Source organism: Triturus cristatus, chromosome 12, assembly GCF_964204655.1.
Source record: "Triturus cristatus chromosome 12, aTriCri1.1, whole genome shotgun sequence".
NCBI classification, from domain to species: Eukaryota; Metazoa; Chordata; class Amphibia; order Caudata; family Salamandridae; genus Triturus; species Triturus cristatus.
In genome coordinates this window covers 579,202,512-579,215,816 of record NC_140595.1, presented here as the reverse complement: position 1 = coordinate 579,215,816, position 13,305 = coordinate 579,202,512, and the positions used below count along the sequence as shown (strand labels likewise).

Sequence of the window (13,305 nt, the reverse complement as noted above, 5' to 3'; positions counted from 1 at the left end):
GAAAAATGTGTATATATATATATATATATATATATATATATATATATATATCTATATATATATATCATGTATCTATATATAAATTTGTTACATAGCATCACTTTGTTGATAAATAACTCGTGCTAGTGAGCACACACTTGAGATATTTTACATGTTTAATAACTAAGCTGCATACTTATTCTAGCATATTTAATACATATTTTAATATATATTAAAACAAATGTTCCACAATATCTCTTGCCAGCTTTTCTAGTTGTCGAAACAAATAATTGGTTTTTAAAGAGTGTTCTTCACACATTTGTCAACGGAAATCTTAAAATACGATGTGCAGAATCCCTACTCTTCACTTGTACCTTAAGAGTGTAACATGAAGTATAATGCCTCTTTCAGCGGATGTCCACATTTGTGATGCAAAGTATGGCCTTCATCCAGTACTCCTCTCCAATCTCAGGGTCCCAGTTGTATGTGAATGGAAATCTGAGATTGCAGCAGCGCCAGTCACTGAACCACAGAGGACTGGATACAAGATACAATGCAAGTATACCTTTCTTTATGTTGCCATTGTGACTTGCTCTTCTGTGAGGTGTTCATTTGTGTTTGGACTTTTGCAGCCACGTGTTGACTTAAATTTGGAAAATACAAGATGAAGAACTTGTCTATGAAAAAGGAGGTCATTGCATAATGGAAATAGTTGCAACACATTTATTATGGCTTTTAGGACAGTGGAGAGTTATTGTGGGAAATCCACTACTACAGTGGACAATCTACTTGTGTAAAGTTGGGGAAGCAGGAGAAAGCAATAGGAGTTAAGGTTTGGGGCTACCTGGGGAAGCCATACATAAATGTTCAGAGGCTTGAGGGTGTGGAGGGAATTGGAAAAGGCACGCCTGCACCTCAAGCGCCTGGAGCTTGATAGGACGGAATACGTGATGGCACAACTAAAACATACATTTTATTTAGGGTGCATTCGCTGTGGCCATATCCTAGCCCACTGACTTCGGGATAACACCTTTAAGGATACTATCAAAATGATTCGTAACATCCTTGGCACTGAGGTCTGTGGAGATACTCAAATCGTAGTAGTCTTTCAAGACTTCTATAGCACACTATACAAAGCTCCAGGTGGCCATGTTGATGGTATTTCTGTGTACCTGGAGGCCACTCCGGTGATTCCTCTTTCATCACACGAGTCTGAGAGCTTGGAGAGGCCCATCTGGATCGATGAGGTAACCTCAGCAATTGCACGCCTGAAGCCGATTTAAGTCCCCCATCCGCAGTTCCATAAAGCCTTCTGTCAGTATATGGCTGTTGCTTACCCGCCTTTTAAACTCCTTCACCGACACCAGTACCATCACAGACACCATGCTTGAGGCCTCTATTTCAGTTATCCCGGAGCCCATTAAGATTTTACTCTATGCGGGTCTCACAGACTTCTATCGCTCTTGAATATTGATGGCAAATTATTCAACCGCGTTCTTGCCCATCGCCTTATTACCCTCATGCCAGGCCTGATCCACCCCGATCAGGCTCGTTTCATCTGTAACCACCAGTGTGAGGACAATACCAAACACATCCTCCATCTTATGAACAAGATGCACCTTTTTCAGAGAGAGGCTCTCCTCCTTTCAATCGATGCTGAAAAGGCATTTGACTAAGTGGTGCACTGGCCCTATCTCTTTGAGACTTTGATACAATTCGGCCTCGGAGATAGATTTCAAAGCTGGGTCTGAAGTTTATACACCGACCCTCTGGCATCAGTGAGACTTAATGGGTTGCTGTCCAAACCTTTTCCAATCCAGAGAGGCACGTGGCAGGAGTGTCCACGCTCCCCTCTGCTGATTCCCCTATGCATGGAGCCACTTGTGAGAAGAATGAAGGCCAATCCATCCATCCCGGGAATCCCTTTTGGAGGAGACCATCAGCCTATAAGCGATGATATGATTCTCGCCCTCACCGATACAATGTCGTCCCTACCCACCCTGATATCTGGGCTTCATTCCTTTGGGGAGGTGTCTGGGTTCAAGGTTAATGTGCAGAAATCCCAATTCCTGAAGCTTTCACTTGCCACGCCACTAGGCCCACCTTCGCTCAATGTTCACTGTCGAAAAAGGCAGGAGAGTATATACCTTACCTCTGCATTAAGCCGGCCCAATTGGTGACTAAGTCTGTAGCACTCAATTATGCTGCCACTGCCTCCCAGGTCCTGTTGGATGAGGCTAACTGACACTGACTGCAATTGTCCTGGCTGGGAAGGATAGCCGCTGTCCAAATGACAGTCCTTCCCTGTGTCCTCCACATTTTTCAGGCCCTTTCGCTGACACCACCAAAACGCATGCTTTGGTCTCTGCAGTTAAGGATCAACAAGTTTATCTGGGGAGGGGTAAAAGCCACGACTCCACAGGCATTTGCTCTATCGCACCTCACGAGGGGGAGGACTCGCCGTACCCATGATTGCACAATACTAGTAAGCCTCTCAACTTCACTTCCTGGTGGAGTGGAGTCAAATAGCCTCCACAAAACATTGGTGTTTTAGGCACCAGGCCGTGGCGGGCTCCCACACATGGAAAGAGCCATGGTTGCCCCGTAGACATCAATCGTTGGGCCTCTATTCATTCCCTGGCTCTGCATTCAGGGTTTAGGAAACCGTGGCAATCCGGGCCGGGCTCACCTCTTTTCCTTTCCCCATGACGCCAATCCTAGCTAACCTCAACTTTTCAGCATGGATGCATCGTAAGGGGTTTCGACGATGGCGGGAGGGGGGCTGCAAGAGCACAGGCTGACACAAGGGATAATCCCATTTGACCGACTGAAGGCAGATTATGACCTGGAGGAGGCAGACCATAAGCTATTCTTACAAATATGACACTGGGTACTTCAGCCAACTGTCGGACCCTATGCAGAGCGCCCCCTCACACCTTTTGAGAAATCGGTTTTCCTTAAGAAGGGCGAAAGACATCTTATCACAGAGATCTATGCAATATTGGTTGGGGGTGGGGGGTGACAACTCCGGCCAAGATAGCAGGACTGAAAAGGTTGGAGGCAGACATTGGAAGGTTCCTTTCCATCAAAGATTGGGAGGACATCTGCTACTGGTCCCGCCACACTGCTCATACCATGGCTAATACGGAGACTGCATATAAAAGTGTTTCATACTGGTACTTCACCCTGTGCGGCTCCAAGTGTGGTGCCCAGAGCGCACAAATGAGTCATGGAGGGACTGTGGTGGACAGACACCTTGGTCCACCTTCTTTGGCACTGTTTGAAGCTGAACCACTATTGGGAGTGCATCTTCGATGATATAGACAGGGCCTTCAATACAGCGATCCCAAGGTGCCCAGCCTACACTATACTGGGGCTTCCCAACCCTCTAACCTACCCCTTGCACTCATTGAGGGGGAGACAGATGGCCCTGGTCCTGGAGGCAGCCCATCAGGTTATTCTCTCTGCATGGGGTTCAAATAGCATCCTGACTACACAACATGGCTCCATAAACTATAGTTCATTTTAGGGATGGGAAACCTCTCCTTAACTGTGCACCCGATAAGTGACTCTTATCCTGAATTGTGGGTGCCGTTCATCACAATCCTGTCCACCGTATCCAATTAACTGACTTGTCCGAATTATATTAAACTGTTGTGCTTGCTCCCCTCGACAGATGCCTGAAGGCCCAGCCCAGCCCTAAGCACCAACATGCATTGGTTCAGGCCCAAAACATGAGCCATCATACAAAAGTTGTAGGACACTGAAGCTACCTCTTCCGAAGGAGTTGAGGGGGGTTGTTCTGATTCTGACTGTGCCTTAATAACGCTGCCAACCCAAGGGTTGTAGGTGGACAGCTGTGTACTCTGTTTTGCTCTTGCCAGTATAATAAACAGAATTGATCCATAATGAAGAGAAATCAGAAGGTGCGTAAAATGCTATTTACTAGTCTGTCAGCCTTTTTCTGTTTCTAGTCATTGATTTAATAGGGTTTCTTATAGTATAGCAATTGTGTTGATCCCTGTATCCAACCTTCCTGCTTCACAGTAAGGTATTATGCCCAGTATTAGAGATAACCCATCCTGGATGTCCTAATCCGGCATTAGTCTGCAGCTACAGCCCCAACCAATGTTTTTTTATTTGTAAAGGGGTGCTCCAACTGAGGTGAGTAATGTGGCGTGTTTTGTTATGTCTTGTTTGTATGAACAATCAACTGAAGAGTTCTCTATCAAGCATATATTGTTAAAGAAATGAGTGGAGGTGTTTGAGATTTATTTTAAGGTACCTGCTTGAGGACCCCATATTAACTTTGAAATGAGGGAGTCTTCAATAGCAATAAAGTCCGAACTTTTATTAACATGAAATGTGTTACTTCACTGTGGTGTTCATTGCTATTGTTCTCTAGGTGTCTGTGATTAACGGGACAAGTCCCTTTGCAAGTGCATACGACCTCACTAACATCATTGCAGTCTACCAAGAAAGGAATGGTAAGTCAGTGTAAACTAATTTTGAACTGGTATTTGAGCAGTAGAGGAAATATGGATTTTACATTAACTCATTTATTTTAAAACTTGCTTACTGAATGGCGGACCAAATTGTTATGAGGAGCATGTAGTCTTACAAATAGCAACCACTTAAATACAATAAGCTTTATTTGAGAAGCAGGCATTAGCTAGAGCAAGAAGGCAGCATTCTTTACTCCTGCCTCACCACTGCCCTGCCAAACAAAGCCTAATAAACAGTAGCTAAACATTAAAGTGCCAGATACATAGTAAAGAGAGGGGTTTTCAATTGCTTTTGAAAGGGAAGTAAAGAAGAAACAATGTTGGTTTACATTGTAGATCATCCCGTAGATGGGGTTTAAAAGAAGTAAGTTCCTAATTATAGCTCCTGAAATCTGCAAGAGAAACAGTTGAAGGATTAAGGCAAAATCCTAGCTTAATTTGAGCCACTGGTTGCCAGTGAGGCCATCGGCACTCATATTTCCTCATAAGACCTATCTACTGAGAGCAAGAGAAAGAAAACACACAAAGGGTAAATGAGGAAGAGAAAGACTGAAAAAGCTTCACAAAGGGAAAAATCAGAAACCTGGAAGAGTGATATAAAGGCGTATGAATTGTCTCATAGTGGATTAAAGAGACATGAGGTGGATTCAAGACTCCTGAGCCATGGTATTTGGTGCACCAATATTTAATAGTGCCAGTCACAGGCTTTAAAATGGAACTTTGGGCACCAGCAATTATTCTTTTCCAAGTTAAGCTCTGAGTTAAATAGATTGCAAACAGGCAACCCCTATAAAACTCAGGCTTGCAGTGTTATTCCTGGCAGATCAAGAATATATGTGGTCCAACTGACTAGCACCTTTGATCAGATGTGCAGTGCAGTAGAATGCTACTTTCAAATGGTGCAGAAGATGGAGGGAAGCTGAGGGAAGTGTATTTTAGTCATCTACATGGACATTTTAGTGTAATGGCGGGCCTTTTAGTGCCTCGGCTTTACCAGAAAATGAGGTGTCCGCCTTCTTAGAGTTGTGAAGAGCCTCGTTGCTACACGTAGGGTCCTTCCCATGGGTAGAACAGGGTCCCATGGTCTTTTTGCACCATTTTTCCTTTAAAAAAGAAAATATATATTGAACATGCATTTAATATCAAAAGTCTGGACATCAACAATTTACACACTGCACACATTTTTTTAAGTTTACTTAGCCACCAACAATACGTAACCATAACTGGTTGATAATACCCAACTATTTCCCTCCAGTTCACATACCAAACTAGAAGTAAAACAGTAGTTAGTTAACTGCTGACATCATGATATTCATGACAAATTATTTGAGCCAATAGAACTATCCAAATAGGCCCTCATATGTTTTGTGACTGAGGTGCAGGTTGATGGTAGGTTTCCTTTAACTAGCTAAGAGTCAGTTTTTATGAAGTTGCCGTGACTTTGAACTAGTTTAGGACAATCATGCGCCTGGCAACCAAGGAGCTATTCCAACTATTGACCTATGTATTTTAGCAAAGTTTAAGGTCACGCGTGCCAGTAAACCTGGAGGAACTATAGATAAGCTTAAGTCCATAATTTTTCCATTTATACCTACCACCTTGTTTCAATATTTATAAATTTGAGGACAGTCCTAGGTGAGATGAAGAATATCTTCTTTTACCCATCCACATGTGCAGCCCTTCCCCAAGATGTCTGGGTACATCTGTTTCAGCTTCTTCAGGGCATGATACACCTCCATATAAAAATTTAAATTGTATTAATTAATGTCCATTCTTTTGGGAGATTTGTCCCTTTTGACCACAAGTGTTATGCCAGTCTTGATCCAACAAATTATTTTAGGTTACTATCTGGCCCTCTTTTTAGCATTCTCACCTGAACTGGTCATAAAGACAATCCTATAGCGAGTCAATCTGTCTATTTCTTGCATACGTATAGCTGCGTCTTACGTGGCATGTCTTATTCTGTTATTAAGTGTCAATTCCTAATCCATCCGAATCATGCCAGTTCTTTCTTGAACTGGTCTTGGGACAATCTCCCGTTATGAATAAAGTTTCTAACTTGTTGAATAGAACCTAATAAGTATTTTTCTGCTGTGTTTGAGACTCCCTGAATGTATTTGCTATGGAGGAAAGGGAAGTAAACCACCCTTTTGAACAATACCCATTCATGTCCACGCACATCTAACCTACCCCGTATGTTAATCTTTTAGCTTCCCCGCAATACCCAATCACTCCCCCCAAAAACACAGGGTAAGCCGTGGTTCATAGTTTATAGACCTCAGTGAATCAAATGGGGGCATAATTTGAATGAACCACCAGGTTCCAGAGAGGTTAAAAACACACCTTTATCCTTTCGCTATGTCTGAAGGCCTCACTTCTTTTAAGGATGCCATGGGTCCATACCAGTTTTTTTTCCCAATCCTTTTATGACATTTTAAATAAAGAGGACAATACGCAAGCGAGCACAGTTAAAAAACAAGGTATCACACACCAGGACACTGCTGTGCGAGTTGCAACATTATTAGATGGCTCTGCCCTGGCCCTCTGTTCACAATCAATAATAGTTTCTGGGGCAGTGCAAATATTGCCTTTGTAAGCATTCCAGTGTCCCCAAATCTTGACCCATTTTTGTGGAGTCCATTCCAGTTTTATAGAAGCTGACCGGATGTTGGTAAAGAGATATGCCATTAATCTCATGGATTTATTTATATAGAAGTACCCAGGGATGTGGAATTCCTATAGCCTGACGCCCGGGACATATTGTTTGGGGTCAAGGGCAGCAAGTTATCATGTGCATTTAATCCTTGGAACAAGTAGGCCTAACCCCCTACAGCACAAACCCTTTGGCTGCCAGTTTACAGTACCACATTATGAATCAGGATTGTCTACAGTTAAGGTAATGTGTGTCCATGTGTTTATGCTGTTCAAACTTGTATTAATGGTTCATTAATGCAAAGCCTTTATTTTCTGATGGATACATCTGCCAGTGGATTCCTAACCTTGTGAATATCCCCTGCGCCAGCATTCCACGGAACTTTTTTCCCCAGCTCTCTACGCCGACGTGGACGTCATAATACCTCAGCTCCGCTCGCGACTTCGTATGACGTCACCGGAGCCATAAGAGAGCCATGCCGGCGTGATGACGTCAGTTCCCTTTTTTCCACGCCGTCGACGCGTAACGGTTTTCCAGCACTCTCCTGCTACTTTGTAGTCTTGTAGTGGTTTCTGTTTTTGGAGAAGTGATGTCTTCGACAAGGAAGTCGGGTTTTAAACCATGTAGGGAATGTGGGTGCCACATGTCCATGACTGACCCCCATGAGGATTGTTTATGGTGCCTTTCATCGGACCATAATGTGGATGACTGCTCCAGCTGCAGAAAAATGAACCCCAAGGCCCTGAAGGAGAGGGAGGCGAAACTCTTCATGGCCAAGGCGAAGAAGGAAAGAAGAGGTAGGAAGAAGGCGAAATCGAGGCCGGAGTCGTCGACTTCGCACTCTTTGAAGTCGAAGAAACATCATAAGAAGAGGAAACATAGCGCTCAGCGCCGGTCTTCGAGGAGTAAGGCTTCGAGGTCGCCGTTGCCTCGGCGTCGAAGCAAGGATGTTATATCTCCTTCTCGAATGTCTCCAGAGAGGTACCTTCACCGAAGCGGACTCCGGCGCGGTCCCCGGTGCAGTCACCGGCGCCAGCGGAGTCTCCAGCTTCCGATGCCGAACCGGATCAGGAGGAAGAGCCTTCTCCAGGACCAGCTGAGCCTGCGGCGCCAGTCGAGGACACTTCGGCTCCGGTTCCTGGTACTCCTCGACCGGATCCAGGGCCAATCCCATATCCGCAGTTCCCGACTCCGGGTGCAGATTCAACGCATTTCCTCAATGCTATGTGGGATTTTTCAAAGGGCTGCCTTCCCATCCGGCGCACCATCTGGTCCCGTGGGTCCTATGGCATACACTTTGGGAGTGCCGCAGCATTATGCTCAGGCTCCCTTTATGGCCTTTTTGCCGATGGCTCCTTCGTGGCAGTTTCCGGCACCGTCTGGTGATCCATTCCGGCTTCGTCTGGATCGGCCTTCTTCGCAGCCTTCCTCGACGCCGTTGCCGACTCCTTCGGCTCCACGCCCGGCGCCAACGACTCCGGCGCCGCCAACTCCACGTTCGGTTCCTCCGCCGACGCCGGTTCCTCTGATCCCAGAGAGGCCCAGAGGGTTTTGGAAGAGGAGGAGCGTTATAGGGAGGAAGTGGAAGAAGGTGAGGTTGATGGATCCTCTGATGACTTTGAAGGCATTCAGGATGCTAGTGGTCTTGATACTACTCCGGAGTGGGAGCATTCTTCTACTAGGTCTTCACCACCACAAGAAGTGGCCCCTTATCATTTAGTCATCAAGAAGGCTGCAGAGTTGCTGGACTTACAGTTGCCAACTGCAGAGTATAGCCGAACCTCCTAACTGAAGTCCTAAATTCACCATCTTCGATTGTTGAGCCCTTGTTGCCCTTTAATGAGGCTATTTTAAAGCCTGTGATGGACGTTTGGCGCAAGCCACTTTCTTCGCCTGCAGTCTCCAGGCAAGTGGCAAGGAGGTATAGGGTGGCTCCGGGGGATCCAAGCTTTCTTTCTTCCCACCCTTCTCCAGAAAGCCTTGTGGTGCAAGCTTCATGCTCGAAGCATTCTTCAGGCGCCTTCCCTCAAACACCTGCGGATAGGGAGTCTAAAAAGACTGATCAGACAGCCAAAAAAGTCATGCTTGGAGATTGAACGGAGCAACCTGAGTTCCTTCTCTCTCACCGCCTGATGTGGTGGATGTTATTTTATCGGCCAGGCGACACTCCACCAAGTCCATTTACTCATATCGGTGGTCTAAGTTTGTTAAATGGTGTGGAGAGAGATCCGTTGATCCTTTAAAAGCCCATCTTTCTAATGTGCTTCAGTTTGCTCTTTCCTTGGCTCAGCAGGGCTGTGCTGTGGCCACGGTCAAGGGCTATCTATCGGCCTTATCGGCTTTTCTGTGTATTCCAGATCAGCCGTCATTATTTAAATCTCCTATTGTATTAAGATTTATCAAAGGTCTTACTAATAGGTTTCCACATACTCCTTTTGTAATGCCACAGTGGGACCTTAATCTTGTCTTAACTTTCTTGATGGGGTCTCCTTTCGAGCCCCTTCATAGTTGTCTTTTAAGGCTATTGTCTTTTAAGACTGTCTTTCTTGTAGCCATAACCTTGGCAAGGACGGTGAGTGAGCTTCAAGCTCTTAGTTCTAAACCCCTGTTTTTAACCTTACGTGCTGAAACGATGGTTCTTAGGACCAGGGCTGCTTTCCTTCCTAAGGTAGTTACTCCCTTTCATCTGGGGCAGTCTGTTACTCTCCCTGTGTTTTATCCGCCAAGGAGGAGGAAAGACTTAATCGACTGGACCCAAAAAGAGCTGTGAGCTTTTACTTGGACAGAACGAAAGACTTTCGTTTGGACGATCAGCTCTTCGTGGGCTATGTTGGACATTCTAAAGGAAAAGCTGTGCACAAGCGCACTCTGTCCAGATGGATCATCCTAGCCATCAAGATCTGCTATTCCCTTGCTGGTAATGTTCATCCTGAGGGGATTAGAGCTAATTCTACTAGAGCTAAGTCTTCTACCTCGGCTTTGGCCAGGGGTGTTCCTGTTGCAGACATTTGTAAGGCCGCGATTTGGGCCTCCCTCCATACTTGCGCAAAGCATTATTGCTTAGACTCTGAGATGAGGAGGGAGGGCCACTTTGCGCGCTCTGTCTTGCAAGACTTTTTGGTATAAGAAGGTGGACACCCTCCTCCGGGAGTGGGACTGCTGTGGCAATCTATTCACAAGGTGAGGAATCCACTGGCAGATGTATCCATCAGAAGAACAAGTTACTTACCTTCGGTAACGCTGTTCTGGTGGATACAGTATCTGCCTGTGGATTCCTCACTGGCCCACCCGCCTCTCCGTTGTTCACCTTTGTATACCTTAAAGGATGTCTTGCTTGAGAAGTTGTTATACTTTGTAGATTCTTTCTATCTGGTACATTGGTAGGAAATGCTTATGTTCTTTAGCTTTCCTTTTGTATATGTACTATGTATATTTGATCGAATGTTGTATACTGTGTATGCTTTGAATCTGTCGTTGGTCCACCTGTTCGCCTCGGAGGCACGGACAAAATGGGTGGAACTGACGTCCTCACGCCGACGTGGCTCTCTTATGGCTCCGGTGACGTCATACGAAGTCGCGAGCGGAGCCGAGGTATTATGACGTCCACGTCGGCGTAGAGAGCTGGGGAAAAAAGTTCAGTGGAATGCTGGCGCAGGGGATATTCCCAAGTTGAGGAATCCACAGGCAGATACTGTATCCACCAGAAAAAGCGTTATCGAAGGTAAGTAACTTTTTCATTAGGGTGAGCATTAAAAGTAAATGTTGTATGCTTGGCCTGCACTACTGACGGTGGTTCCAGTATCAATGTGTACACACGTTTACAAAGCTTATTAATATGAGGCTATGTGTAATGCTCCCAGTATGCTTTCTGATTATATGCAAATATTTGCAGAAGCTTATAAGCAAGAGTGATGATTTTTTGCTTTCAAAATAAAATTTTCACAAAAAAATGCAAGTAGGAAAAAAAACATTAAGCTAAACTACTGTAAGATTTTAGGTACCATATCTTTGCAGCATTATTTAGTAACATGTTGATGTATGCTTGTATTTCCCAAAAATATTCATAATGGAAAAATCAGTGTAACCCGTTTAAATACGATTATGGGAAACAAAAATAAATAAGCATTGGCAAAGCCATTGGGTCTGAAATTGGTGGTCAGCCTTTTGGTCTTGTCAATGCATGACTTGTTTAGGCATGGTTTTGTAAAACTTATCGTTGCGGGAGCTGTTGGGCTTTCACCATTCTAACAAGCATTAGAAAATGCAAAAATTGTTTTTGGTCTCAAAAAGCACACATTGTCACAGATTTACAGAAGTAGGCCAAGAAATGGTACTCTTAGAAAATATTTGTGAGCTGCATTTTAGCATGAGCAAATGTGCATGTGTAGATTTGCTCCTATGAAACTCTGAATGTTTCAAGTTCACTTTTCCTTCAAACACTTTTTTCCCAACCCTGGTAAAAGTTTTAAGTCTGCCACTGTCAGGAGTACATTTCCAACCTTTTTCAGTATGGGAAAAGATTAGAAAACAGTAGGTGAAAACCCTTAAAACATGCAAGTTAGTAGGTTTGCACAGACTCAAAAGGGCATTCCAACTCTTGAACTATTGTTTACCACCACCTTCAGCCCCAGTATGTAGACCTGCAGAAACGTAGCAACATAAGGGAATTGCAAGTATTGAAACACTACTATGGTACAAGCCCTGGCATAATTAGAGAGGCTATATCAGAACTCTTATATGAGATTGCTGCCGTAATTTGTCGCCGCGTTACATGGCACAAAAGGGACAAGTTGATTTTGGTACAGTATAAGTAGATTTATGAAGCAACCTGCCCCATGGACAAGTAGATATTTTATTAAATTCCATACACCTGAGTACCTGGATAGCACCATCATCTTAAGTAGCAAAATGGGACTTTTCATGGCTAGCTGAATCCTGCACCACCTTCCAACAGATGGCTCAGGGTTACTCAAAGCAGGTCTTTTCATATCCGTACTGGTTGGTACCTCCGATATCTTATGATGTCTGTATGCCGATGAATTTCCAGAGCTTGACCTATTGTTGCTGAATAACGCATCAGGGTTAGGAGCTCAGACCTGCTCTATTTTGAACACAACCTTAACTGCCTTAGGTAATCCTCTATTGCCACCTGGTTTAAACTTACAAGTAGTATGCCATCCCTATACATACTCGGCTTAGCAGTGTGCCCACAACGCTTACTCTCTCTAAGGATGTGTTTGTTATCAGGTGTGCCAGGGGTTCTGCTGCACTCGAAATAGTAGTAGTGATAGGGGAACACCCTTGTCTGGTCCCGTGGGTCAGCACAAAACCTTCTAATGTTACAATATTGTACTTCACTCTTACAATGGATTCGGAGCACAACAGTCTGACCAGTGAAAGGAAGTGTTGGCCCACCTCCACCTGCCTCAAAACTTTAGTGAGGAATGGCATTCCACAGAAACAATATGTTTTTGGGCATCCAGTGTAGCAAGGACTGTGTCACTGTGTGACACGTTGCACAAACCGGGCCGCCCGAGACCCAAACAACAATCATACCAGCTCTCTGTGGTGGCTGGCTGGGGTGCGACTCGGTCCTCCAGCATTCAACACGACGTGGGAGGCGGGGACAGCCCTCCTGTTGCTGTAAAGGTACCTCTCCTGCCCCCCGTGTGTGTTGCACAAACAAAGCTTTTCGAGGCCCAAACAACAATCCTACCGGCTCTCTGTGGTGGCTGGCTGGGGTGAGACTCAGTCCCCCAGCATTAAAGGCACGTCTCTGTACCGCGGGGCGTGCCCGGGCAAAGCCCGGGCCAAGAGTTCTCCCATCTGCAGCCAGAAGAGGCCAGGCTGGGCCACTCCTCCAAGCTGTGGTGGAAGACCTGTTTCGGCTGACCCTCTGGAAAAGGGGGCAGGGGGGGGGGGGGAGTTCCAATACCTTGGACTCTTTTTTCACTGGGGGGGGGGGGCAAACGCCCTCTCTAAGGAGATGGACAGAAGGCTGCGTCTCCCGAGGTGAAGGGAGGAGAAATGGTCTCAGTAGAAGCCTCCCCGACTACAGCAGCACAAACACCTATAATGATCCGAGAGGATGCCTCCGCAAGTTCAACTAATGCCTCCCCTATCCAAGGTGATCTGGGCAACAAACCCTTGAGTGGATCTCCAATCAAG

General features: G+C 45.3%; 1 protein-coding gene across 1 annotated transcript in view; it reads left to right on the top strand.

Annotated features, from left to right (window-relative positions):
- The window catches only part of TMEM231 (transmembrane protein 231), a 226,546-nt gene that overhangs the window by 41,708 nt on the left and 171,533 nt on the right, over positions 1–13,305 (top strand). Inside the window, exons 4-5 of the mRNA XM_085637883.1 lie at positions 391–534; positions 4,385–4,466. Coding sequence (XP_085494009.1) covers positions 391–534; positions 4,385–4,466 — 226 coding nt within the window. The remainder of the gene's footprint in view (positions 1–390; positions 535–4,384; positions 4,467–13,305) is intronic.